General features: G+C 39.0%; 1 protein-coding gene across 1 annotated transcript; it reads right to left on the bottom strand.

Moving 5' to 3' along the window:
- Window positions 1-1,039: 1,039 nt before the first annotated feature.
- On the bottom strand, window positions 1,040-23,527 carry Akirin2 (akirin 2). Its single transcript, XM_070011076.1, has 5 exons — window positions 23,196-23,527; window positions 8,233-8,376; window positions 4,843-4,992; window positions 1,976-2,047; window positions 1,040-1,722 (listed from the first exon to the last, which is right to left on the bottom strand). The coding sequence occupies exons 1-5, from the start codon at window positions 23,428-23,430 to the stop codon at window positions 1,712-1,714; spliced, it is 612 nt and encodes a 203-aa protein (XP_069867177.1). The 5' UTR covers window positions 23,431-23,527; the 3' UTR covers window positions 1,040-1,711.
- Window positions 23,528-25,362: the final 1,835 nt, after the last annotated feature.

Here is a 25,362-nt window from a genome sequence, read left to right as displayed (position 1 = left end):
TGTTTTATTTTCCTGAGGGGGCAGATAACATAATGTTGCTTAGTTTTATACTATTGATGTGTTGGTGAATTTCTAAACTGTTAACTGCAGTAAATTATATGAACTGATAAAAAACAAGTTTACTATTCCTGGAAGAATGTTCTAAGTTAACATATTAAAAATGAAATTATTTAAAATTATATAAAACAAATACAGTAAAAATAAGTGGATCACTAAAACTGTTCTTTTCAGCTTTTTTGTGAAATTTTCCCTAATAAAGCAAATTGACATGCTGAAGGCTATTTAGGGAACATGGTTGCCACTGGGAGGGAGGGGGGCATGCTGGGTGATGGTACAACTGAAATCTAATAACCAAGGCAAGATACTGGTAAGCTTTTAACCCTCAGCACATAAGTCATTCCCCACCACCCTGCCTACCCCAATCAATGATCTGGCCCAAAGTGCTAGTACTGTTGAGAGACTGACAATCTCTTATCCAACTACCTCGAAAAGCAGATTTTTCTACCCTGTGTGGTAACCAATATTCTCAAATACTAATGGACTGAAAAACAGCCTGGGCATCTTGTGCAAAGACTGTGCTACCTTTGGGCTTGTTCTCAACAACGAAATAATTGCCAGTCACCAAGAAAACATACTTTCACTAATTGGGTCAAGTATAAATGTACACATCCCAGCACATTTAGGATTGGAGTAATGAGTGGAAATATATTAGAATTCAATAGAAGCCACTGAAACACCTCCCTCCTTCAGAAAGCTATGTAGCTGTGTTTGGAAACTATGCGTGGAAAGTGAGTTACACTTGCCCAATCATGCTTTCACCTAGTAAGTCCATTTGGCGTGAGAACTAGATTCATTCTATCTACTGACACCTTTGAGATAAAGATTCTATCTATGCAGTAAGTGATAGAAGAAATTGCAAATTTCATTGTAAATCCTACCAAACAATGAGGAGTTAGTTCACTGATTGCTAGAAACGCTTACATTTAAAACACTGGCTTTATTCAAATACTACCCTCTGTACATTTAAAAAAGACTCAGAACAGAAGTAAATGTTTTATTCTTCCAACTAAATTCCAGTACTACAAGGGCAGTAAAACAATGATACACTTGGGGGTAAGGGGAGGAGATGCAGCAATAAACATTTGTTTAAAAGACTGATAGAATAAATAAAACTACCAAAAAAAATCATATAAACCCATTTTGAAACCCCAGAAAGTCCTGGAATACAGAAATGCCCTCCTTCACAATTTCATAGGAAGCACTGTAGGCTATTTGCTTAATATATTGTCTTCAGATTACATTCTAAATTATTAATAACTGGTTACAGCTTGGTTGTAGTGCACAATTAAAATCACACTAACTTCATCTCAAGTGCCATTCTACAGTTTTATTTACACAACCAGTGAAGGGCATGTTCTAGAATACCAGCTTTAATCCTTTTCAAACACATTACTATAAGAAGCCAATTGTAATGATACAGCAAAATGAGGCCACTGGTATTAATACAGGTAGCAAAGGTCCACATCCAGGTGGTACTGACATCAGGGAAATTTCCAAAACCAGTTGCTGCTGCCTAAGAGTGGTTGCCACTGACGAAAGCTTGAAGAAACCTGTATTCACAGGGGTATATTGCCATTGCTGCATGTCATAATCAGGACCTCCTGCAACAACCAACAAGGAACAAGGCAGCCCACAATTGCAGTGGCGTGATTCATGACACATCTAGAGGAGAAAAGGAAATCAGTGCAAAGAACAGGTCAAAATCCAAACTTCTCTACAGCAAAACTCAAAACCCACCAGGTTTTGCAGTATTGTCCCTAGCTACTTAACTACAAGGATGCCTTGCTTGTGCTGCTTACTTCCTCCAGGCTTTTTCTTCCATGACTGTTAAATTCTCTTCTTGAATTTGAAAATATTTCTCCTTAAAGCTACCCTGATTTGCAGAGTACAATTAATTCAAAAGCCAAATACTTACAACTAGCAGGCTGTTCCCCGTATCGTCGCATTATCTGATCGTGCGTAAACTTCACAAATGCATCATATTGTTCTACAAATAAAAGTACATGTCAGCCACATCACTTGCAAAATACCTTCTCTAATATAGTTGAGCCAGATACACTAAAAATGTAAGGTATATAATAAAATAATTCTAAGCCAGTACCTTAACCATTCCAATAACCTTGGTAATATGCAAAATGAGTTTTTAGTCAGGATAAGAGACAATCAACAGAATGAACTTATGATCTAGAGATCTAAGTGGTTTTTAATGGAAAAATACTTTGCCTTAAAATCCCAAAGAAAAGTCTATATCCTGAGTTATCTGCAGAGCTCAGTATTGATCTTCATCTAAGTTTTAGTCCAAATCACATAATTTGTATACATGCTGGATGGCATTTATTTACTAAGGATGAAAAACACAAGGCTTGCAATACAAAGGTTAATCTTTAACAAGGCACCAGTGGCTCACATCTGTAATCCTAGCTACTCAAGTGACTCAGATCTGAGGATCCAGGTTCAAAGCCAGCCTGTGAAGGAACGTTTATAAAACTCTTATCTCCAATTAACCACCAAAAAGCTGGAAGTGTATCTGTGGTTTGGGTGGTAGTGTTAGCAATAAATAGAAAAGCTCAAGGACTGGGGGAAAAAAGTATCTATGTACTCTGAAAGTTTATTATAAGTAATCTAGGAATGCCAACTTATTGAAGTGCAACAGTCAGAAACTAAATAAATACCTATAATCTTAGCAGATGTTACCAAAAAAAAAAACATGTAAGGAAGCAAATTCTCTTACCTACATTAACACCTTGTTTTAAATTGTTAAGAATCAAAAACCACTAGGCACAGTCTTTCATAGCTGTAATCCCAGCTACTAAGAGGCTGAGATCTTAGAAGACTACAGTTTGTTGCCAACCCAAGAATAAAGCCTGTGAAACTCCTCCTCAACCAAACTAGTTGGGCAGGGCATGGTGCACCTGTCATTCCAGCTTAGGTGAAAAGCATATAGGAGTAAACTCGGGAATTAGGGCATGGGGCTGGGCAAAAAGGAAGACTCAATCAGTGCAAAAGAAGGGCTAGAGACATGAGTCAGTAAAAGAACACCTGCCTGGAAAAGTTCAAGCCCTAGTGCCACCTAAAGTGAACAAACAAGAATTAAAAAGCTTATAAAATGACCATATAAAATAATATCTATTGAAATGAACTCCAGGAAATGGGAACAAAACGTTCCTTTTTTGCAGTTTTTGTTTTTTAATCTGTCTTTTGGAGGGCAAAAGTGGGGTATAGAAATGGAAGGCCAAAGGGTAAACAAATACAGCAGTGGTACTCATTAAACACTGTTAAAAATGAATTCTACTACTTTTAGGTGGGGAGGGGAGGGAATAACTGAGGAAAAGGGGTGATACTGTCCAAAAGAAATGTACTAGCTAGACACAGTAGCTCATCCCTATAATCCTAGCTACTCAGGAAGCTGAGATCTATAGATCACAGTTCAAAGCCAGCCCGGGGAAGCAAAGTCCATGAGACTCTTTATCCCCAATTAACCACCAGAAAACCATAAGCAATGCTGTGGCTCAAGTGGTAGAGCACTCACCTTGAGCTGAACTTAGGGTCAGCACCCAGGCCAAGAATTCAAGTACTCTTTACCCGATTTCTGTAACCCCTCTGTACATTATAAGAAAAAAGTGTTGGGGCTGGGAAGGTGGCTCAGCGGTAGAGCGCTTGCCTTGCATGCATGAAGCGCTGGGTTCAATTCCTCAGCACCACATAAGCAAAAAGAAAAGAGCCGGAAGTGGCGCTGTTGTGGCTCAAGTGGTAGAGTGCTAGCCTTGAGCTGAAGAGCTGAGGGACAGCGCCCAGGTCCAGAGTTCAGGCCCCACTACCGGACCCCCCCAAAAAAGAAAAAAAGTGTTGTTTTTTTAAAGCTTACAATAGTTTTATACAATGTCTTATTAAAGGAGGGGGCATCCTGATCCAAATAGCATACATAATTTTACTTACTATACTTAAATTGTAATTTTTAATAAATTCCACAGCTTAATACTCTAAAATGACATACGCAGTGACAACAAAGGTATTTCAGATGTCTTCAGTGATGGCAAGGTTATCATGAAAGCCTAAAAACCTACAACTCAGCTGAAATAAACAGCTGAAGTTAATTTTTAGCTAAGTATTATTTACATGAAAAGTCAAATTTCTTAATAATTTCTATTCTTATGTTACTTTTTTTTCCTAATGTTACTGAGATGAGGTCTGAGCTTAAAGAAAGTTGAAGCTGGGCACCTTTGAATCATGCTTATCATCCTGGCTAATCAGGAGGTTGAGATCTAAGGACCACAGTTCTAAGCCAGCCTGGACAGGAAAGTCTGTGAGACTCTTACCTCCAATTAATCACAGAAAAGGCTGGAAGTGGCACTGTGTCTCAAGTGGTAGAGTAACTGCCTGAGCAAAAAAAAGGAGCTCAGGGACAAGGCCCAGGCACAAGAGTTCAAGTCCCATGACTGGCAAAAAAAAAAACTGATTTTATTAAGCTGAACTCCTCCTCCGTTAAGAAACGTGGGAATAGGGCTGGGAAGGTAGCTCAGCGGTAGAGTGCATGCCTTGCAAGCATGAGGCCCTGGGTTCGATTCCTCAGCACCACATAAACAGAAAAAGCCGGAAGTGGCGCTGTGGCTCCAGTGGTAGAGCACTAGCCTTGAGCTGAAGAGCTGAGGGACAGCGCCCAGGCCCAGAGTTCAGGCCCCATGACCGGCAAAAAAAAAAAAAAAAAAAAAGAAACGTGGGAATAATGCTTTAATAAATAATGCATTTCTTAAACTGAGTGTTTGGGACACTTAAATCTCTTACCTGCAAGTTTTGTGTTCAGTATTTCTTCATACTCTTCTCGAACTTTCTCTTCACGTTCTTTCAACAAACGTTCACAGATCATACCAACCTGCCGTAGAGTAAATAAGGGCTGTTCTTTTTTTAATGGTGAAGATGCTGCAGATGAAGTCCCTGTGTATAACATGAACAAAAACAACACCTCTTTAGAACCATGCTATAAATCATTGTCTAAATAAAAGAGGTTCATTTGGATCTTTTCAATGTTAATATAAAATCATTTTCAACATTTCAATTTTTAGTAACAAGATTAACCAGGAGTCCTAAAACAAGTATAGTAAAAATTCTATCAGCCTATGGCTCTGGAACATAGTAAGAAGTATTTAAGTTTATAGGGGGAAAGTCTGAAGATGAGTCCCATTACAAAACTGTTGTCTCTATTCTAGCATACTCTTACTATAAAGTTTTAGTGACTAGTTTGCAAGCTTTTCTAGAAAAAAAAAAAAAAAGGAACCTTTTTGGTATAAACATTTTATTTAGAACCAGAATAACAAATGATTAGGCTATAAAAATACACTGTTACCTAAAAGCCATACAGAAAATGTCTTACTTCCCAAAAAACTAGTAATTATTTCACTATAATACCTCCCTCATTTCCCCAACCTCTTAATTTTAAAGGGTTTCTTTTCAGAAAAAGTTATTTCTCACTGTTAGATTAAAAAGAAGCCAAGCACTGGTAGCTCATGCCCATAATCCTAGCTACTCAGGGACATAAAATCAGAAGAATGCAGTACAAATCCAGCAGGAGCAGAAAAATGCAAGACTCTGCAATTAACTGGCAAAAAAAAAGCAAGGAGGCAAGTGGTAGAGTGCCAGCCATGAGCAAGCCAATAAAGTCTTAAGTCAGTGTAAAGTCTGAGACCACCTCAGTTTTTGGGGAGGAGGAATGGGCACAGCCTTTGAAAAGACACTCAAAAGAATACTCTGGAATCTAGATACCTACTCTTTGCTAAAGAAGCATAATTAATTCTTTTTTTTTTTTTTTTTTGGGTCCGGTCGTGGGTCCTGAACTCTGGGCCGGGGCACTGTCCCTCAGCTCTTCAGCTCAAGGCTAGCGCTCTACCATTTGAGCCACAGTGCCACTTCCGGCTTTTTTCTTTTTGCTTATGTGGTGCTGAGGAATCGAACCCAGGGCCTCATGCATGCAAGGCAAGCACTCTACCACTGAGCCACCTTCCCAGCCCATAAAGAAGCATAATTAATTCTGAGTTTTAAACAGTGAACACAATTTCCACTAAGATAATGTAACTTAAAACTCACCTAGAAAGTGCTGAGTACTAAGCACTTACTCAAAATGATATACACCAAACTATATCAGAATTATAATGTCAGCACACTAAATATCCAAGAGCAAATCTGTACCAACACTTTGTCTATTTTACTGAATTAGCAATATGACTTGAGTATGTATCTACTATTAAAATTATTTTCATGGGGCTGGGAAGGTGGCTCAGTGGTAGAGCGCTTGCCTTGCATGCCTGAGACCCTGGGTTCCATTCCTCAGCACCACATAAAGAAAAAAGCCGGAAGTGGCACTGTGGCTCAAGTGGAAGAGCGTTAACCTTGAGCTGAAGAGCTGAGGGACAGCGCCCAGACCCAGAGTTCAGGCCCCATGACCGGACCCAAAAAAAAAATAATAAAATTATTTTCATGTATACTGCTAGATATTTTTAAAGATACTTTGTAGCAACAATTTTTAAGATATTAAATACATGTCTATTAAAAGCTTTATGGATAACAGAATGCTAAGTATATTTAAAAGCTACTTCATGAGCAACAATTCAGAGAAAAGTTTATTTCTTTGATCTCAATAGAGGGGAACAACTGATCATTGTTTATTTTTTGCTTATCTGAATTCTGTATTTTTCTAGCAGCTTTGTTTTTAGATATATGCTGTTTTGTAAAAATACATTTTGACAATAAAGACTTAATATTCAACACTTAAAATTTTAATTCAAAATCCTTAAAGACTGCTAGTGTTAATAGCAACCTAGTATTTATCAGATAGTAAGATATTTCAGACAGTCCCATCAACTTCCAAAAACACAATTCCCAGCTTCTTGAGAACATCTGCCACTAATCTTTTTGAGCACTTAGGATTATGATGCCATCCTTACAATATTGCTGTAAGGACCTTATACACAGAAGCATACACTCATTTGCTACTAACTTCTTTTTGGTGTTTTGGTCTATATATATGCTGCAGTTACTACCTCTTACTCTTCTCTGCACTAGCTCCTTTATAGCCTACATAGCTGGGCATAGTTAACTACTCATTAGAACTGCGTCTGTTAAAAGAATAAAGTGTAGCAGCTTTGTTAAGTTTGCCAGTTAACTGATCTTCAAAGAAACTTACATTAAAAAGATGATGACTGGGCTGGGAAGGTGGCTCAGTGGTAGAGCGCTTGCCTTGCATGCATGAGGCCCTAGGTTTGATTCCTCAGCACCACATAAGCAAAAAGAAAAAAGCCAGAAGTGGTGCTGTGGCTCAAGTGGTAGAGCGTTAGCCTTGAGCTGAAGAGCTGAGTGACAGCGCCCAGGCCCAGAGTTCAGGCCCCACAACCGGACCCAAAAAAAAAAAAAAAAAGGTAAAAAGATGATGACTTTAATTTCCTACAAATATAGTCAACCTCCCTTTGGCATGTTTTACCTACTCTCATTCCCCAAACTGATAGGAATAGTACAGTAGTTTCGAACAAGTTCATATTCCCTGATCTAATTAAGGGCTTTTGAATTTTTTTGTTTTCATTCTGCCAAGTTTACCTATCCTTGCTAAAGGGAAAGAAATCAAATACTACCACAAGACAAACCGTATTTGCTATGGACATGTCTAAAGGAGACACTCTTGATGGCTCGTTTTTAGTTAATGTTTCAGCTTTCTTATTCAAACGGTACTTATTTTCTGCCTTAAATAGCTTTTTTGAAAAAGGTAGGTAAGACTGGATACAAAATCAAAAGATTCACTTTTAGAAATCTAGCCCAATAAGGTAGGTAGTAGGTGTTAAGTATGTATACAGACAATTCTATAAATTCTGTAATACCAGAATTTCTGATTATGAGTAATTACAGGAAATAAAATGGCATCAGTAAACAAGGTATAACTATTCCCAATGAAAGAAGCAAAATCTCATATTGAATGGAGGCTACAAATTATAGTCTTTACACAGTGTCTGCTGATTGTCTTTGGTTAGTGGGAATCCAATTAATGACTATTTTGTCATATTTTTAAGGTATCATACATATATACATATATATAGGTGCTTTGTTTTGTTTTTAATTTTTAGTAATAGGAGTTTAAGTGAGTGAAGGTGTTTGAATTACACTTCTCCCATACTGTTCTCATTACTTTATTACCTGGTGAAGCTGGTCCATTGAGGAGAAATACATTTGGCTGTGCATCAGAACTACAACCTGGATCTGTCTGCTGGAAACTAGTTTCTAAATGTCTTCTCTTCTGCATACGTTTATACTCTTGTTTTATGTTGTACAGAATTTGTTCTAAAAGAAAAAGAAGTTTAAAATTTAGCAAAGTAAAAACTTTCACATCACCAGTTATTTAGAAGAACCAATATATCCAAAATCATTCCTTCAAATAACATACTAAAACTGACAGTCTATAAGGAATTCTTTTCAAATGAGGGCAACTCAATCATCTGGGATTCAATTACCCAACAATGACTAGTGTTGAGCAGAGATTAGCAAAAATTTAAGCTTTTTACTCAAAGGCCAGGGAGTCTGAACCAAAACATAAATTTTACTCAGATTCTTAAGTTACAAAACATATTCATCACATACAAATCTACCAAACAGGTATTTAAAAGTCCATAAATACTTAGAAAAAAAGGATACCAGTAAGAAGTGACTATAGGTCCACCGAATGACAAAGTATTAACTAAGGCTCTAGAGTTTAATACTAATGGCCATGACTAAATAATAATCCAGGATTAACAGAAAAGCATTCTGAATCTTGAGGGAGAAATTCACAGGAAGTTAATTAGTACATAACAGGTCCTCTCAATAAGACAGAACAACTATACCGCAGCAATTATCTTTAACCACAACCACTAAAACACCATATCCTTTAAGCCAGTATGATTCACTTTGAAAAGATTTCTAAATCAGAACAGCTACCATTTACTCTCTCTAGAGAAGGTCTGTTGGAGGTGTCCACTCTCCTTTTAGGCTTTCTGACTACCAGTCCCCTGCTCTCAAATTGTAAAAATAGATCCCGAGCCTAATCTAAAGCAAAACCAAACAAAAACAAAAAAGCAGCAATAGGTAATAAAAAGCAATTTACAAATTTAGTATAGTGAGTAATGATGCTTTAAGAACTAAAAAGTTGAGGCAAAAAAAAGTATATATATGGTAATAAGCCTTTTAAAAACACTGGTAGGTTTTTCATATCTAAACCTTCACTTGTGTCTTTTCTTACTTTAATTTCCCTAGGGGAATTTTAGAATTCTCAAAGGACTTAACTCCTTCCTTGAAATATTTAAAATATTGCCAACATTGTAAGTGCTGCCAGTTTCATTACTGTAACAGGAGTAAGTTCCAACAGATCAATATGGTCAAGAGCTGGGCTTCAGTGGTTAGCTGCTGGGTAGCTGAGATGTTAGGATCTTAGTTTGGAGCCCTCTGGGTAGACAATTTCTAGTTAACAATAAATAAGCAGGAAATGGATGTGTGGCTCAAGTAAGTGGCAGAGCATCACAAGTCTTGGGTAAAAAACTAATAAGCAAGAGAATAAAGTCCTCAATTCAAGTCCCAGTACCAAAAAAAAAAAAAAGGTAAAAATATCTATTTTAATTTTGTTATGTTAACAAAACGTGTGTGTTTGTGTATGTGTGTGTGTCTGTATGAATGTGGGTAAAATATAAGAATTATGGGGCTGGGAGGTGGCTCAGTGATAGAGCGCTTGCTTTGCATGCATGAGGCCCTGGGTTCAATTCCTCAGCACCACATAAGCAAAAAGAAGCCAGAAGTGGTGCTGTGGCTCAAGTGGTGGAGCGCTAGCCTTGAGCTGAAGAGCTGAGGGACAGCACCCAGGCCCAGAGTTCAGGACCCACGACCGGACCCCCCTTCCCCGCCCCCACAAAAAAAAAAAGAATTATGTTTTGCATTGATTAACTTCAGGAGGACTGTGTCAGCTTTAGCTACATTTAATATTTTTTAGAACCTTAATAGCTTAATATGGGTTATAGTTATTTTCCGTTTATGTATAATTCTTTACTTTTTAGTTCATTATTTTAAAACAAACTTACCATTGTGAAATAAAAGTACTGTTTTGGCAGTAATTTATCTTGATATAAATGGATTTAATATTTACAGGTGTGAAATAAAACTTGCAACAAATCTTGTATCAATCAGTACAAGAGCAAATTCATTTTTAAAATCTGTAACAGTATCCTATCCCACAAGATTTTAAAGTTTGTTATTTTCTTTTTTCTTTTTTTTTTCGGTTGTGGGGCTTGAACTCTGAGCCTGGACACTATCCTCCAGCTCTTCAACTCAAGGCAAGCACTCTACCACTTGAGCCACAGCACCACTTACAGTTTTCTGGTGTTTTATTGGAGGTAAGAGCCTCATGGAGTTTCCTGCCCCGGCTAGCTTTGAACTGTGATCCTCAGATCTCAGCTTCCTGAGTAGCTACGATTACAGGTGTGAGCCGCGAGCCCCCAGCTAAAGTTTATGTTATTTTCTACAGCAAGGTTCATTCACCAATTTGCTGTTTAAAACTACCAAAATCCTTACTTTAAAATGCCACTCAATCACAGTAAAACTTATTCACAACCAGACTAGGATGTACTAGCTCAGAGTAACTTGACATCTGCCTTTTGCTGACCTAAAATATTTAACTTCTTGTTCAGATTTTTTGCTTCCTGCCTCACCAAAATCAATGGAAGCACAATTAAAATAGCAAGCTTGTAAAAAACCTGTGATTAAGACAGTTAACACTTTTTAAAATTTACCTTTGTAAAACTCTATACTACACTAACAAAAGAATTCGAAAATATAATGGAGTTCAGACAAGTGAATGCATACGTACAGTCTTGGAAGTATAACTTTTGTTACTCCAAAGTCTCTCCCATACTACTCTGCAGTTAATTCCACCCTATCTCAACTCCATACACATACCTCCGTTTGTGACACATTCCTACTATTACTATAGTTGGCTCTCTGTATCTTTCAGTGCTGAATCTACAGATTCAACTATGAACAAGAATATTTTAACTGAATATGACTGAGTTTTTCATGTATGCTGCATCTACCAGTAAAATTCCCCTTTTATTGACTAGTAGTATTCATTGCGTTAGACAATTCATTTATTTATCTATCCTATGATTAATATGCAAATATTAGTCTTTGGAAAGACATGTTTTCATTTCTCTTGGATAATACCTAAAAGTGGGATCAGATTCCATTAATCACAAATGACCGTGTGTTGGTGTGGTGTTGTTTCTGGAGCTGGTCCTAGGGCCTGAACAAAGGTTCAACAAAGCTCAGGATGCTTTCCCTGAGCTTTTTTGCTCAAGACTAGTCTTTTATCATTTAAGCCATAGCTCCACATCCAGCTTTTTTTTGGTACTTAACTGGAGATTAGAGTCTCAGTTTCCTGTATGGGCTGGCTTAAACTGTGATCCTCAGATCTCAGCCTCTGAGTACCTAGGATTATAGGCATGAGCCATTAGCGCCCAGCTTACTGACTTTACTTTCTAACAAAGTGCCAAACTTTGTTCCAGAATGATTTTGCCACTTGTCATTTCAACCAGCATAACTGCATGAGAATTACAGCTGTTCCACACCATTGCCAATACATGATACTGTCAGTTAAAGAGCTGAAGAATTCTGAATTGCCTGTACTGCTTTTCACATTTAATATGATGCAACCAGCTCATCTAAATCACACTGTGCCCTCAAATGTTCAATACCAGTAACATGTGACCAACATCATGCAGTACATGGTCCAATTTAACTTGGCCAAGATGGCAGTACATATCACCAGCAGCAAACTACAAGGGTCAAGCCTCAATTTATTTCAGTTCATGGGTATAAACAGTTTATAATCCCAATATTTGATACTCCACAAAAGAGAAAATAGACCATGTGTACAACATAAACTACCATGTCAGCTGTATATAGGCCTTCTATATATATTAATAATTTATTCAGTTCATTGTAAGCGAGTTAGAGCTAACCACCTTTCCACAGATTAGCAAATACATTTGTATTTCAAGTACTTTATTTCAAGAATAGATATTTGATAGTGTTGCCAACACAATTTATAGTCCATTAAAGAAGAATAAAACTCAAAGCTTAATGTGCATTATGAGTTGCCTATTCCAGTTTTAACTATGTCCATCATTACACTTGCAAAGCACTTATATGCCTGTCAAGCAAAATTACAAATAGATATATAAACCTTTTGTAAAATCCTAAAATCTGCATCACTCTTTTACCATTCAATACTAAGGGAAATAAGAACAAATTCTGACTCACAGCATTTTTCACTCTCAGATCTAGTAAATGCCATTAAGAATGCTAATAAAAATTCTCCTCTTAATAGGTCAGAAATACCAGTAAAGCCGGGCATCTGTGGCTCACGCCTGTAATCCTAGCTACTCAGGAGGCTGAGATCTGAGGATCGTGGTTCAAAGCCAGCTGGGGCAGGAAAGTCCGTGAGACTCTTACCTCCAATAAACCACTAGAAAAACCAGAAGTGGCGCTATGGCTCAAGTGGTAGAGCGCTCGCCTTGAGCTGAAGAGTGCAGGGACAATGCCCAAGCCCAGAGTTCAAGCCCCACGACCTACCGGAAAAAAAAAAAAGAAAAATACTAGTAAGTCAGAACTTACTCTTGCTGAGTGCTGGTGATTCACACCTGTAATCTTAAGATACTCAGGGGGCTGAGATCTGAGGACTGTGGTTCAAAGTCAGCCAGAACAGGGAAGTCTGTGAGACTTGTATCTCTAATAAACTACTAAAAAAAAACTGAAGTGAAACTGGGACTCAAGTGGCAGCCTTGAGCAAAAAAGCTCAGGAATAGGAACTCACAACTAAGTTCAAGCCCAGGCCTGGCACAAAAAAAAAAAAAAAAAAAAGGATTCAGTTATGGGATCAAGATAACAGGAATTGGTGAGAGAAATAACTTCAAAACAGCATCAAGCTGCGTCTAAGAATAAGGAGAAGACGGAAACTAGAAGCAACCAAAAGTGTGTTTAAAGGAGAATCACAGAGGATATGAAGTTAGAAATTAAGTCAAAGTATACTCTGAGTCTATAAATCCTGAAACCGACGTGAAATTAAATTTTTTGCCCCAAATCCATAGTTATAATTTTCCTACTGCTATTATTAGATGAATCACTAGGGTTCAACAGTTTTTAAAGCTTATGTATATGATACTCTCTTATATCTCTTTACATTCCATCTATTTCAGTATGGAATGATTATCTTTGAAAAAAAAAGTGAAAGTGCATCTAGACAGAAAACAGGATTTTTTAAATCATGGAAGATCACCATTTCTAGACAGAAACACAAATGACATCAAAAAACCTGCACACAATTAAGTACAAAAAACCTGCAGCAACCACTGAGAGCAAAAACTAAGAAAGTGTTCCAAACAGAATAACAGAACACATCTGGAACTATGAACTACACACTAGATGACACCTTGTCTACTTTATGAATTAGAACTCACAATTGGGAATTCTCCCATCTTCATAACCATCTATTTTTCAAGGATCATGTTTACAAACCAAAACAGTTCTTATGTTCTCCATGAAGAACCCCTGGGAACAAAGTACTTAGGTTGCCAAAAGCTATTTGATTAAAAAGAATGGACCAATGCCTTTATATTCACTGTTATATAGCAAACCTGAAACTGTAAGAAATTATAACATCAATCAACATAAAGCTACGTTAACTCTTATCTGGGTTAACATGAATCTTAATTAAGCACAATTTAGTTGTACATAATTATATACTTTAATGTATCTACAGTAGCTTAATACAATACATAATACTTGTTGTATCTAAGAGGTATTGATTTACATACCACCAGCAGGAGAAAAAAAGCAATAATGATACAAAGTCAACTATATTATTTTACTACCAATGTTTGAAATAAAGGACTCCACTTGTTAAAACCCTACAGATAAGCATACATTTTACAAAATGCACAATGAGTTTCATTCCTGTAAAGAGTTTAACAATTCTCAAAACATAGGTGGATTCTCCACAGCATCACAGCTCCAGTTATTATTATTATTATGAGGATATGTAAACCTTGTTGCTTTTGTTGTGAAGCTCTATACTACAGGTATCTTTCTCAAGTAGTTCACAAGCTAGAAAATAATCTTTTTAAAACAGTAAATTGGGAAGAACAAGGGGAATGGAATCATCCAAAATACAAAAACTAAAATGTGCATACTACAGAAAATATCTCATTCCATTTGGTTTAGAAGTATAGAATTCCCTTCCCTTCCTATTCCTACAATTCATGTCATGAATGACTGAACTGACTGAGCCATTCATAAATAAAGCCATGAATTCACCACCAAAGCACCAAAGTTTATAAATTTACTTGCAGAGTTTTGCCAAGTTGAGGCATGTATTTCACACAAATTATCACTGGCTACAGAACAGTGAGACATTTTGACCTTGAAATGACTATAGCTTTTTATCTTATTTTAGAAAGACAAATGAGTAACTCTTACAGGCAAAATATTACACAATGCAAATTGAGAACCTGAGTCTTTGCAGAGACTGAGAACAGACTTCTCGTGAGGACTCTACCACACAATCAAGCTGGAGTACAAACCTATTTTCCTATCATAATTTATTAGCATCTGAAAAAAAATCTAGGCCTCCAACTAGAGCACACTTCAAAAACAGATTTTGCAAACTGATGATTCAGAAGGCCAAACGGAGCTCTGTGTGGAAAACCAGTATGAATGTGTGGCCAACAGTTAAAAGGTATTGATTCCTGAGCATGTACAGCAGTATGCTTGGAGCCATAATGTTGAGGCTCTATATACACAACTGGAGATATTTTTTAAAATGCAGATCCAGAGAGTTGGTTCTTTTTTTCTCATGAGAGGATGCTGTTAAGTCTCTAGCGAAGCTAGAATTCACTAGTTTCAATTCTAACTTTCATTACATCAAACTATGGACCCTTAGAATTTCTGGCCCCTGCTTAAAATAGCTCCTTTAATGGGGTATTTTTTAAATTGTGTATGTATTAATGGACATACAAGAAACTAAAGAGGAAAGGAAGGAATGAGAATAAAAGCTTTAAAAACTGGGGAATTAATGTTTGAAAATACCTAAGCAGACCTAAATTCATTTTCCTACCACTACCTAAATGGCTTTTATAATTCTAAATTAGCAAACCCCTTTCATAGGAAAAAATCTGCAAATTCATTAAATGATTCTACTGCTCTGAGAGGTTCATTATAGAATAAACTATACTGCTTCTTCCATCTCTCCAAAACATATCTTCTTTAAAAAAGAATGTTCATGTTCATCATCATGTGACTTATGAAGAAACATGTATTTACTCTTCTATCCTGACTACTATTAAAAGGAGTTGATAGGTTTACTTCTCTCACAAGAAGGTACTGATTAGAAGCCTACAGACATCTTTTGCTAATCACATGTATTTTTTTAAGTTAGTTATATGGTCAATGCATATCTCACACACACACACACACACACACACACACACACACACACACACACACACACGGCAGAGGGCCTTTTGGGAAAAGCTAACATCAAAAGGTGTACACACACACACACACACACACACAGGAAGCAGAAGCAGCAGAAGAAAGCTAACATCAAAAGGTACACACACACACACACACACACACACACACACACACACACACACACACACACACACACACACACACACACACACACACACACACACACACACACACACACACACACACACACACACACACACACACACACACACGGCAGAGGGCCTTTTGGGAAAAGCTAACATCGAAAGGTCCAAATCCTCATGGCTGAAACTAAAAGGAAGTCTAAACTAAAGATAAAAATTAGTGCCATCTGCAGGTGGAACTGAAGACATGGTTACCTAGGGAGGCCTGTATGTCAGGCAAGACACTGAGCCAGAACTTTAAAAAATCCTAAATTTAGCCAGGTGCTGGTGGTGGCTCACTCCTGTAATCCTAGCTACTCAGGAGACTAAGATGTGAGGGTTGATGTTCAAAGCAAGCCCAGGCAGGAAAAGTCCATGAGACTCTTATCTCCAATTAACTACCAGAAAATCAGAAGTGGTACTGTGGCTCAAAGTAATTGAGCCCTGAGCAAAAAAAGCTCAGGGACAGTACCCAGGCCCTGAGTTCAACACCCACGACTGACCAAGAAAGGGAAGGAAGGAAGGGAGGGAGGGAGGGAGGGAGGGAGGGAGGGAGGGAGGGATCCTAAATTTAATGACCAGATAACAGAAAGAGCAACCAGAGAAGCAAGGAAAACCGTCAAAGAAGTATGTGTTTCAAATAGAAAAGAATGTGTTAAGAGGCTTAACATTGTAAGAAATGTCAGAGGATAAATGATGGAGTGTCACAGAATTCATTGGGGACTTGACAGTTAGCTAAAGCACAAATGCATTAAGCGCTGAAAACAAATGTTTTCTTACTAATTGGGAGGTCCAACTCAAAGGAGCCAGTTAGAGAGATGAAAAATAATAAGAGGACATGGCTCCAGTGGAAAGGATTCTTTCACTGTGTTTTTTCTGTTAAAAAAAAAACTTTTATCACCTCTAATCCTCAATAATATTAAAAGGTAAAGAGCCTAGCACACATGTCAGTAGTGTAGGTACTGTGAAACTAAAGAAACTGCCTTTTTGATGGCCTCTATTTTTTCTGTAGAATAGACAGGCAGGACTGCTAAGCAGTACTGAAAGTTCCATTTAAGGATACCCTATTGTGGGACAGGAAAATGCTCCTAATTCTCACAACAATCCTAGGAGGCAAAAACTATCATGTGCACATTATCAAAAAGGAGGAAAACAAGACTCTACACCTCACTGTCCTCTTTTGAAAGGCCAGTCAACATATGCCTCTACAGTAATTTCAATTTTTAATGTTGAGAAAAATCAGGTACATACATCAATAGAACCTAGAAATTTAAATTTAAATCATATTCAAAGCTTATATTAGTTAACGTGTAATTAATATCATAGTGCAGCATTAGTACATCTCAGGATTTAAGACATAAAAATTAATGGCTTAGGATTTTAAAGGTGGAAAATACGTAAGTTCTATTTAAACAAAACTATTATGAGTTTCTTTTCTAGTGCTAGGTTATATACCACACCAACACCAACCTTTTTAAAAAGTCTACCTTCACAAAGATGACAAAACCTATTACATAATGTAAAATTCTGATCAATATCTAAAATACCAAAGTTAAAAAATGAACCTACATTAAGATGTTAAATTACCTGCATGGAGCCCCGGGCCCAATGTAACTATACCATTCATCTAGGGGAAGATCTGCTATAACTTAAAAATTATTTAATTCTCCTATTATTAGAAAATGTTTCTCCTCAAAACTTTGTAAAATTTTTTAAAGAGTATTGTTTCAAATAAGCAAATCTGAAACTACTAGCTAGTCCATGTCTATTAACCAAAAAGATGAAGAATGTTGAGAAGCACACTTCAAATGTCTCAACATTGTCTTTTATTGCAGTATTTGTATAACTCATTTGAATCATTTTTCTTATGTTATTTCATATTTTAAACTGTTACAAAACAGCATGAAACTTACTTCTCCATCTTCAGTACCACTACCAACTTAGGAAATGCCAAGACTTGAATAACTAAATAAATGTTACATCTTAAAGCTTTATGATAAAACATTCCTATGAGAGAAGGTTACATAATCACTAGCCCTCAAAATTCAGAAGGCATCAGTTCAAGAGCCAGTGCTACAACACTGCTGCTAATGGACCACTGATCAGGTGTTTAGAAAGCTAAGACATGTTGAGGTGAGATGAGTTCTAGAATTCCTACAATCAGCAATATAATTAGGCTTGAATAGTACTTCCATTTTTCATATCTTTTTCAAAGTGGGTGGTCTTATCAACGGCAAGAAATTCACTGTAGTTTTATACATGCAGAGAAATCATTCTGTTAGTCAAAAGGACAGTGGACTGTAAAACTCACAAAATGATAGTTAACTACTTTGAAGTTTAAGATAGTTGAAAATACTCCTTTAAGGAGGTGTTTCTGTAGAAAAAAACCCAACGTTTTATGCAATAACATGTAACAACATTTTATGACAAAATGTGATTCAAATGAGTTATGATACAAATACTACAATGAAAGACATAATGTAGAAAAAATACTTAAAACAATGCTTGTTTTTGAAGGAAAAAATTCACAAAACTAGACATTCTATTGAATAGTCCTTCTACCCTGGTTCTATCTCAATATTCAGCAGGAAAAATACACCTGAGTAACTCACAATGCATTATTTTTTCCTATAAAGCCATTTTAAAACTGAAGAAATTATTCTCCTTTACATCTCTGATTATGTCTCTATGGCAACCATGGCAGCATTGATACCTAAAGAGAAGCTAACCTTTCAAAGACTAGCCTATCTATTCCTGTGCTTAAATTAGGCTTCATTTTTCTAACCCCTCCTCCCCAAAAAAACTTCAAAAATGAATACAACTGCACTCTTCTTTAAAAGCCATAAACTTTTTTCTTTTCAATCAGAGTGCTGGATACTGAAAACAAAACCAAGGCTATACAAAGCCCTCTCCCAATGACCTTCACCCCCACCCCAACTTATCGCACTACACGGTCCAAAATACCAGGCTTAAAATCCACAGTACAAAGTAAAGGAAGAGGAAGAGGTGACATTGTCCAAAAAAGAAATGTACTCATTACCCGACCTCTGAAATGGTAACCCCTCTGTACACCACCTTAATAATAACAAAATTAAGTTTAAAAAAAAATTTTTTTTTTGCCAAACCCAACTTAACAGCTGTCTAAATAACCATACCACCACCAACAAAAAATTAAAACCCACTTCTGGCTCAATACAAATGACATCTGAAGTGAGATGCTGCCTGCTCCAACAGACATCTCATTTGTTTGCCTAGAACCATTTATATTTCATTTAAGCCAGCTGGTGTCTCCATTTGCAGGCATGTATCAATGTCTAGTGAACAATCTATGTTCCTGTAAACTCTTCTCCATTCACAAGCTGTAGCTTCCATTTTTAGTGGCTAGCTTCCAGCAGATACAATGAGTTCTTACAAAGGAATTTAACTCTTCATCCAACTCAATTCCTAAGGCAAATGAGAGCCATGATAGCAAGCCATAAACAATGTGTATTAATTTACTAGTAAACTCACAAAAAAGTTGATGTTTACAGAAGGCTCTCTTCACCAGTCCGTTAATTCTCAGAACAATTATAAAAACATGTGTTGAATTTGACCGACAATCTCTTGTAACGTTGCATAATATTTTGGTTTTATTAAACAACTTGGGAATATCATGACAATCTCTAGGCTAAATGATAATACCACAGATGCTTCAAAAATGAGTAAAGATAGAACACTTCAAATTTGTTTCTATTAACTTTCCAGGATAAGTATTTTTCTCCAATTAGACGCATTCATTTCCCCAACCATATTTATGCTTCTCTCCCCATACCAACTTTCATTCTTCACCCACTTTCACTTCTAACTAGTCAAGAAAATTAAATCTCACTGCTAATACTATAGACCAGAGTGCACAAACTTTTTCTGTAAAGGACCATATAGTAAATATGACCTCTAGAGCAATAGTCTGTTACAACTTCTCAGTCTGTAGTGAACAAAACCTAAAAGGAAAAAAGGAAAGAGTTTTCCAACAAAACATTTAGGGCAACCACTGAAACGTGAATTCCTTATTATTTTCACATACCCCAAAGTAATTACTTCAGCTCTTTTCCAGCCACTTTAAAACTGAAAAGGACAAGCTAGGACTAGGACATGCAGTAATCTTAGCCACTCAGGAGGATCTCAGTTCCAAGCCAGATCAGACAGAAAAGTCTAAGAATCTCATCTCCAACTACCCAGCAAAAGCTGAAGTGGAGCACAAGCCTTAACTACATATCCACACAAGAACTCAAGGACCTGAGTTCAAAGTCTGTGCTAGCTAGCACCACAAAATAATTTAAAAATAAAAACGTGAAAGACATTCTTAGCTCCCAGGTTGTAGGAAGGAATCAATCCTAGCTAATTATTTCAACTAAGAATACATGGATATATTCATTACAATTCAAATACACAAACACACACACACACACACACATATATATTTGAAAGGGGGGGATAAACTCAGGGTCTGGGCACTGTGCTTGAGCTTCTTTTGCTCAAGGCTAGCACTCTACCACTTGAGCCACAGCACCACTTCCAGCTTTTTCTGTTTATGTGATACTGAGGAATTGAACCCAGGGCTTCGTACGTGCTAGTCAAGCATTCTACCATTAAGCCTCATTCCCAGCCCTCATTCCTATCAAATTTAAGAATCACTGTGGTTAAAACCAGTGCCTGGGAAAATTATTTCCAAGGCTGATAAAAGGAAAACCGGAAAGCTCTTTCATATCTGCCCAACACTGTGCAGCTCCCATTATGACAACATTATTACAAAACTATACAAGAGCAAATCCCAAACTGTCACATAAAGACACATTTGCAGGGCTCCAGTGGCTCACACCTGTAATCCTAGCAACTTAAGAGGCTGAGATCTGAGGATCATGTATCAAAGCTGGCTAGGTACTAAATAGTCTGGGAGACTCACTCATCTCCAATAAACCACCAGAAAACCGGAAGTGGTGCACTGGCTCAAGTGATAAGAGTACTCCTCACCTTGAGCTGAAGAGTTCAGGGACAAGGCCCAGGCCCAGAGTTCAAGCCCCATGACCAACAAAAAAACAAAAGATACTTGCCATGTTATTAAAAATTACTTAAACATGCACATTTCATCCAGATTCTGGTGGCTCATGCCTGTAATCCTAGCTATTCAGCAGGCTGACATCTTAAGATCACAGTTCAAAGCCAGCCCAGGCAGTAAAGTTCATGAGACTCTTCAATCATTCAGCAAAAAAACTGGAAGTAGAGCTTTGGCTCAAGTGGGAGAGCTAGCCTTGAGCAAAAAAAGATTTAAAAAAAAAAGAAAAAGAAAAAAAAAAGCTCAAAGCCTCTAACTTTTAAGCCCCAGGACTGGCAAAAAAAAAAAAAAAAAGTATATTTTAGCACATTTAAATAAAAAATTTTAAATAAAAAATTAACTTATTTCTCAAGTCAACGTTTTGCTTTAATACTCAAACTATCTGAAATAACTAATTTTTGACAGATTCAATGAAACCTGTTAGGAGGTGACTTTAGGTTTCAGGCTTTGATCCAACTTCCGAAGTAGGTGTCAAAAAATAGCATGATAAACAGAAGAACAAGATTTGGAAAATATGAAATTGAATCCATTGGTTTAAACAATAGTAACAATTCCAATTCGTTTACTATTATATATAATATACCTAATTGAAATCAGAGATGAGAAAACAACTGCTACAAATGTATCAAAAATACAAATCCAAAATAAGCTCCTAATTCTTTCAGTAAGTCCCTTTAAAGTGAACTACTTGCTGTGTTACAAATACACTCAAGACTACTTTAGCAGCATTGAGATACACTTTTAACTCACAAATTTAACACTCTTAACACTGTCTTCAACCAAATTTATTGCAGGTTATAACCTATTCTAAAATGGCTTAGTAGTTCTAAAATGGCTTAATATATTTACTGACATTATTAGTTTTCAAAGGTGGCATTTCACTAAATAGACCAAAGATATCTACATAAAGAGCTCTTTCATGACATTGTTGGATATTTCTTAAAAACAAGAAGAGCACTCAATCAGAAAGGCCTTTATAAAAAACAGTAACTCTGGGAATTCCTATCAAAACTGGCTACAACTCCAAAACATCAAATATTTAATAGCAAAAATGGTTGTCTGTGTAATTGAGGGTCTCCCCATGGATTTGGTGAAGGGCATTTAGAAAAAGCAAAAAACCTTCTGGCAAATAGAAATACGTACTTGCTAGCTTAAAAAATAAAAGCTAATTATGAGGCAGTTCAAATCAAGCTAATCAAAGGCTTTGTCTAAGTGACAGTACCAAAGACACACACGCAAAATCTTTTCACCGTACACACAAAGGAAAAGAGATTTACACTTCAAATGCACAAAATCCTATCCTAGGATGTGCAGGAACACACAAGGATTTCAAAGTATAGGCAGAGTGATTAAAAAGGAAGATGAAGAAGAAAGAAAAAAAAAAAAAAGAACACCTGGGCACACACATGCTCTCTCTACACAGCAGCCAAAAGGCATTCCTTCACATCACTTTTAGAAAATGTTTCAAGATGCAAATTAAGTCTCAAGTCCCTGGGAACTCCGGTTTGCTTCCTTATTATTCTAAGTTGTTTTTTTTTCCTCCCAACATACTTTGCTAGACAGAAATAAAGAAATAGAGCACTGACAAATAAAAGCCAAGTGCTCAATAAAAGTTCCAGCTTTCTCAAGGTCCGGACGCACGGTGTGTTCACCTCCAGAGTACTCGGGAAGTGCCTTCTCTTTGTTGTTGACCCTGCTAGGGAAACAGGTCTTGACTCAGCCCGAGTGGCGTTCTTGTGGGTGATTAATGACAGGCCTAGATCGCGCCCCGGTGACATCCATCCCCACCCCCCACCCCCTCGGTACTAAAATCAGCCATGTCTGAACCCGAGAAGAAGGAGGAGGAGGAGGAGGAGGAGGAGGAGGAGGGGCTGCCGTCTCGCCTCCAACCACCCAGTCCCAGAGTTCACACGGCCACCACCGTTCGATTCCGGCCAACAGATGTCGAGATTCGGGTGAAATGTGACCTTCCCTCGCCTGGTTGGGGAATAATCTCGCCTTCTCGGATCGTTTCCGCCGGCTCTCCACGGACGGACGGACGGACGGACGGAAACACTCAAGCCCAGTAAATTCCGCCCAAAGAAAAAGGATCTTCCTCTCCCCCCCACCCCCAAGACCGGCGGAACCTTCCCTGTCCCCCCAACACCCCCACCCCCGAATCGCAGGGCCGTTCCCATTGTGTCTCAGCACCCCGAGAGCCACTTAAAACAACTGGGCTGGCCCGACGACTCCGGCGGGCGGCGAGGGGCGCCGTCGCGCACCCCCACCCAGCCCGCGCCCCGGGACCCCTTCCCCACCTCCCCGCCCGGGCCGGCGGCCCGCCCCGCGGGTCCCACCTGTGGTGAGGCGGGAGGAGACCTCGCCGAAGGGGGACGGCTCCATCCGGAGGTACTTCTGCGGCGAGGCGGCCGCGGCCGAGAAGCAGGCGGCGGTGGCCGCGGCCGCGGCCGCCGGGGAGGCGGCGGCGGAGGTGGGCGCCGACAATGGCGCACAGCGCCTCCGCTTCGGGGACGCGGGGCTCAGCAGCGGGTCGAAATCCAGAGTCCTTTTCAGAGTCGCTCCGCACGCCATGGCGGGGGGTGGAGGGGGGTGCGGGTGGGGGTGGCGGCCGCGGCGCCCGAGTCGGGCGCGGTCGGGGAAGGCAGGGAGGTTACGAGCGGGGACTCGCCGAGCGCCCAACCGACGGGCGCAGGAGGAGCCGGTGGGTGTCGGGGGCGCCCGCCGCCGATCGCGCCGCTGCCGCTGCCTCCGCCGCCGCCGCCGCTGCCTCCGCGGCAGGGGCAGTGGCCAGGGCCGGCCCGGGCGAGGGCGGGAGGGGCGGTGGCCGCACGCACGCCGGCCGCGTCAGGGGGGCTCTTCCGCCTCCTCGGCGCGGCTCCCCGGCTAGAGGCTCCGGCCGCCCTGCCGTCCGTCCGTCCGGGCTCCGGAGCCCCCGAGCGGAGACCGGCTCCCTTCGGAAGTCGATCGCGGTTCCCGGGAGGAACGAGGCTGGAACACAGCTTCTAACGCGCCCGGGTACGCTCAGAAGCTGGCGAGCGGCGGCAGAGGAGGAGGGCTGGCGAGGTGGCTGTGGCGGTGGGAGCTCCAACGAACACGTCCAGCCGCTTCCTTGGTCACGGTACGACTCTTCCACCCGCCGCCGGCCTCAATATGGCGTCAATAACAACGCCGCCGATTCAAATCCTGCGGCCTCAGTGCGCCTGCGCAAAGGGGCGGGCTCATCCAAGGGTGCATCCTGGGAGTTGTGGGTTTTCGCTCAGGAGAGGAATCGGCGTGACAGGCGGTTAGTCCGGAGTCAGAGAAACTACATCTCCCGTCACTCAGTGCGCGCTACTCTGAGTTCCGGGTTGGAATTTAAATCCCCCTACACAGCTAGAGAGTAAAAGAGAAAGAAGAAAAGGTTCAGAGACTAGGAGTGAGCGGAGCCAACAAGACTCAGGATCTGTTGACGACGGGAAACAGAAAAAAGCCAACCTAACAGTCGAATTAATAGTCAGTATCAATTTCTGTATATAGAGCGCAACAAAACCTGTCACGTCGTGGAAATAGGAACTGAAAGATCTCGAAGCTACTGGGAGAGACTGAGAAAGTAGTAGAATCAGATTACAGAATCCTTGAGTGAACCCAGTCCTTTGCCCTATGTACACTTTGCTTTTGTGAACAGGGTTTGGACCGTACAGACCAATTGAGTTACTCTGGATAAAAGGTTAATGATACCAGAAATTGAATTTGTTGCATGTTTCTGAAACGGGTGTACGCATATATGTATGTATGTATACACACATGTGTGTGAATATATATATATATATATACACACGCATACACAATTTGGACCCATTTTGTAGGCTGAAGGGAAAAAATATCTCTAAAAGTTGTAATGACCTAAAATAAGGATTAAATGTAGCATTCATTTAAAAGTAACTAATAGAGAGGACTGTACTTTCCTCTGCCTATGGGTGCTAGACCAAACAAAATTAGGTGAAGGCCATATTATCAAATGATTAAAAATACTAAATACTGACTGCCAATTTTTATTTGGTCTACTTAGTAGTCAACATGTTATTATTATTTTTTATTTTTGGTCGGTCGTGGGTCTTGAACTCTGGGCTTGGGCGCTATCCCTCAGCTCTTCAGCTCAAGGGGAGCACTCTACCGCTTGAGCCTATTCTTTATACTATTCTCTTATATTCTTTATACTATCTTTAGACTATTTCAATGTATTCTTGTTTTATAGAATTGTCCAAAGCCTCAAAATTCAGAAGCCTTTTTTAAAAAACATTCTATCAACAAGTAAGCAAGGCACAATTTAATTTAGGATATTATACTTTGGAGTAATTGTCTTTTTAAAAGACATTTAGGTCTGTGAGACTCTTATCTACAACCAACTACTCAGAAAAAGCAGGAAATGGTGCAGTGGCTCAAGTGGTAGAGCACTAGCTTTGAGCACAGAGAGGTTTGAGGACAGTGCCCAGGCTCTGAGTTCAAGCCTCAGGACCAGAAAAA

The sequence above is a fragment of the Dipodomys merriami genome, unplaced genomic scaffold (assembly GCF_024711535.1).
Source record: "Dipodomys merriami isolate MVZ:Mamm:240054 unplaced genomic scaffold, mDipMer1.0.p SCAF_8, whole genome shotgun sequence".
In the NCBI taxonomy this organism is placed as follows: Eukaryota; Metazoa; Chordata; class Mammalia; order Rodentia; family Heteromyidae; genus Dipodomys; species Dipodomys merriami.
This window is presented reverse-complemented; position numbering and strand designations above follow the sequence as displayed.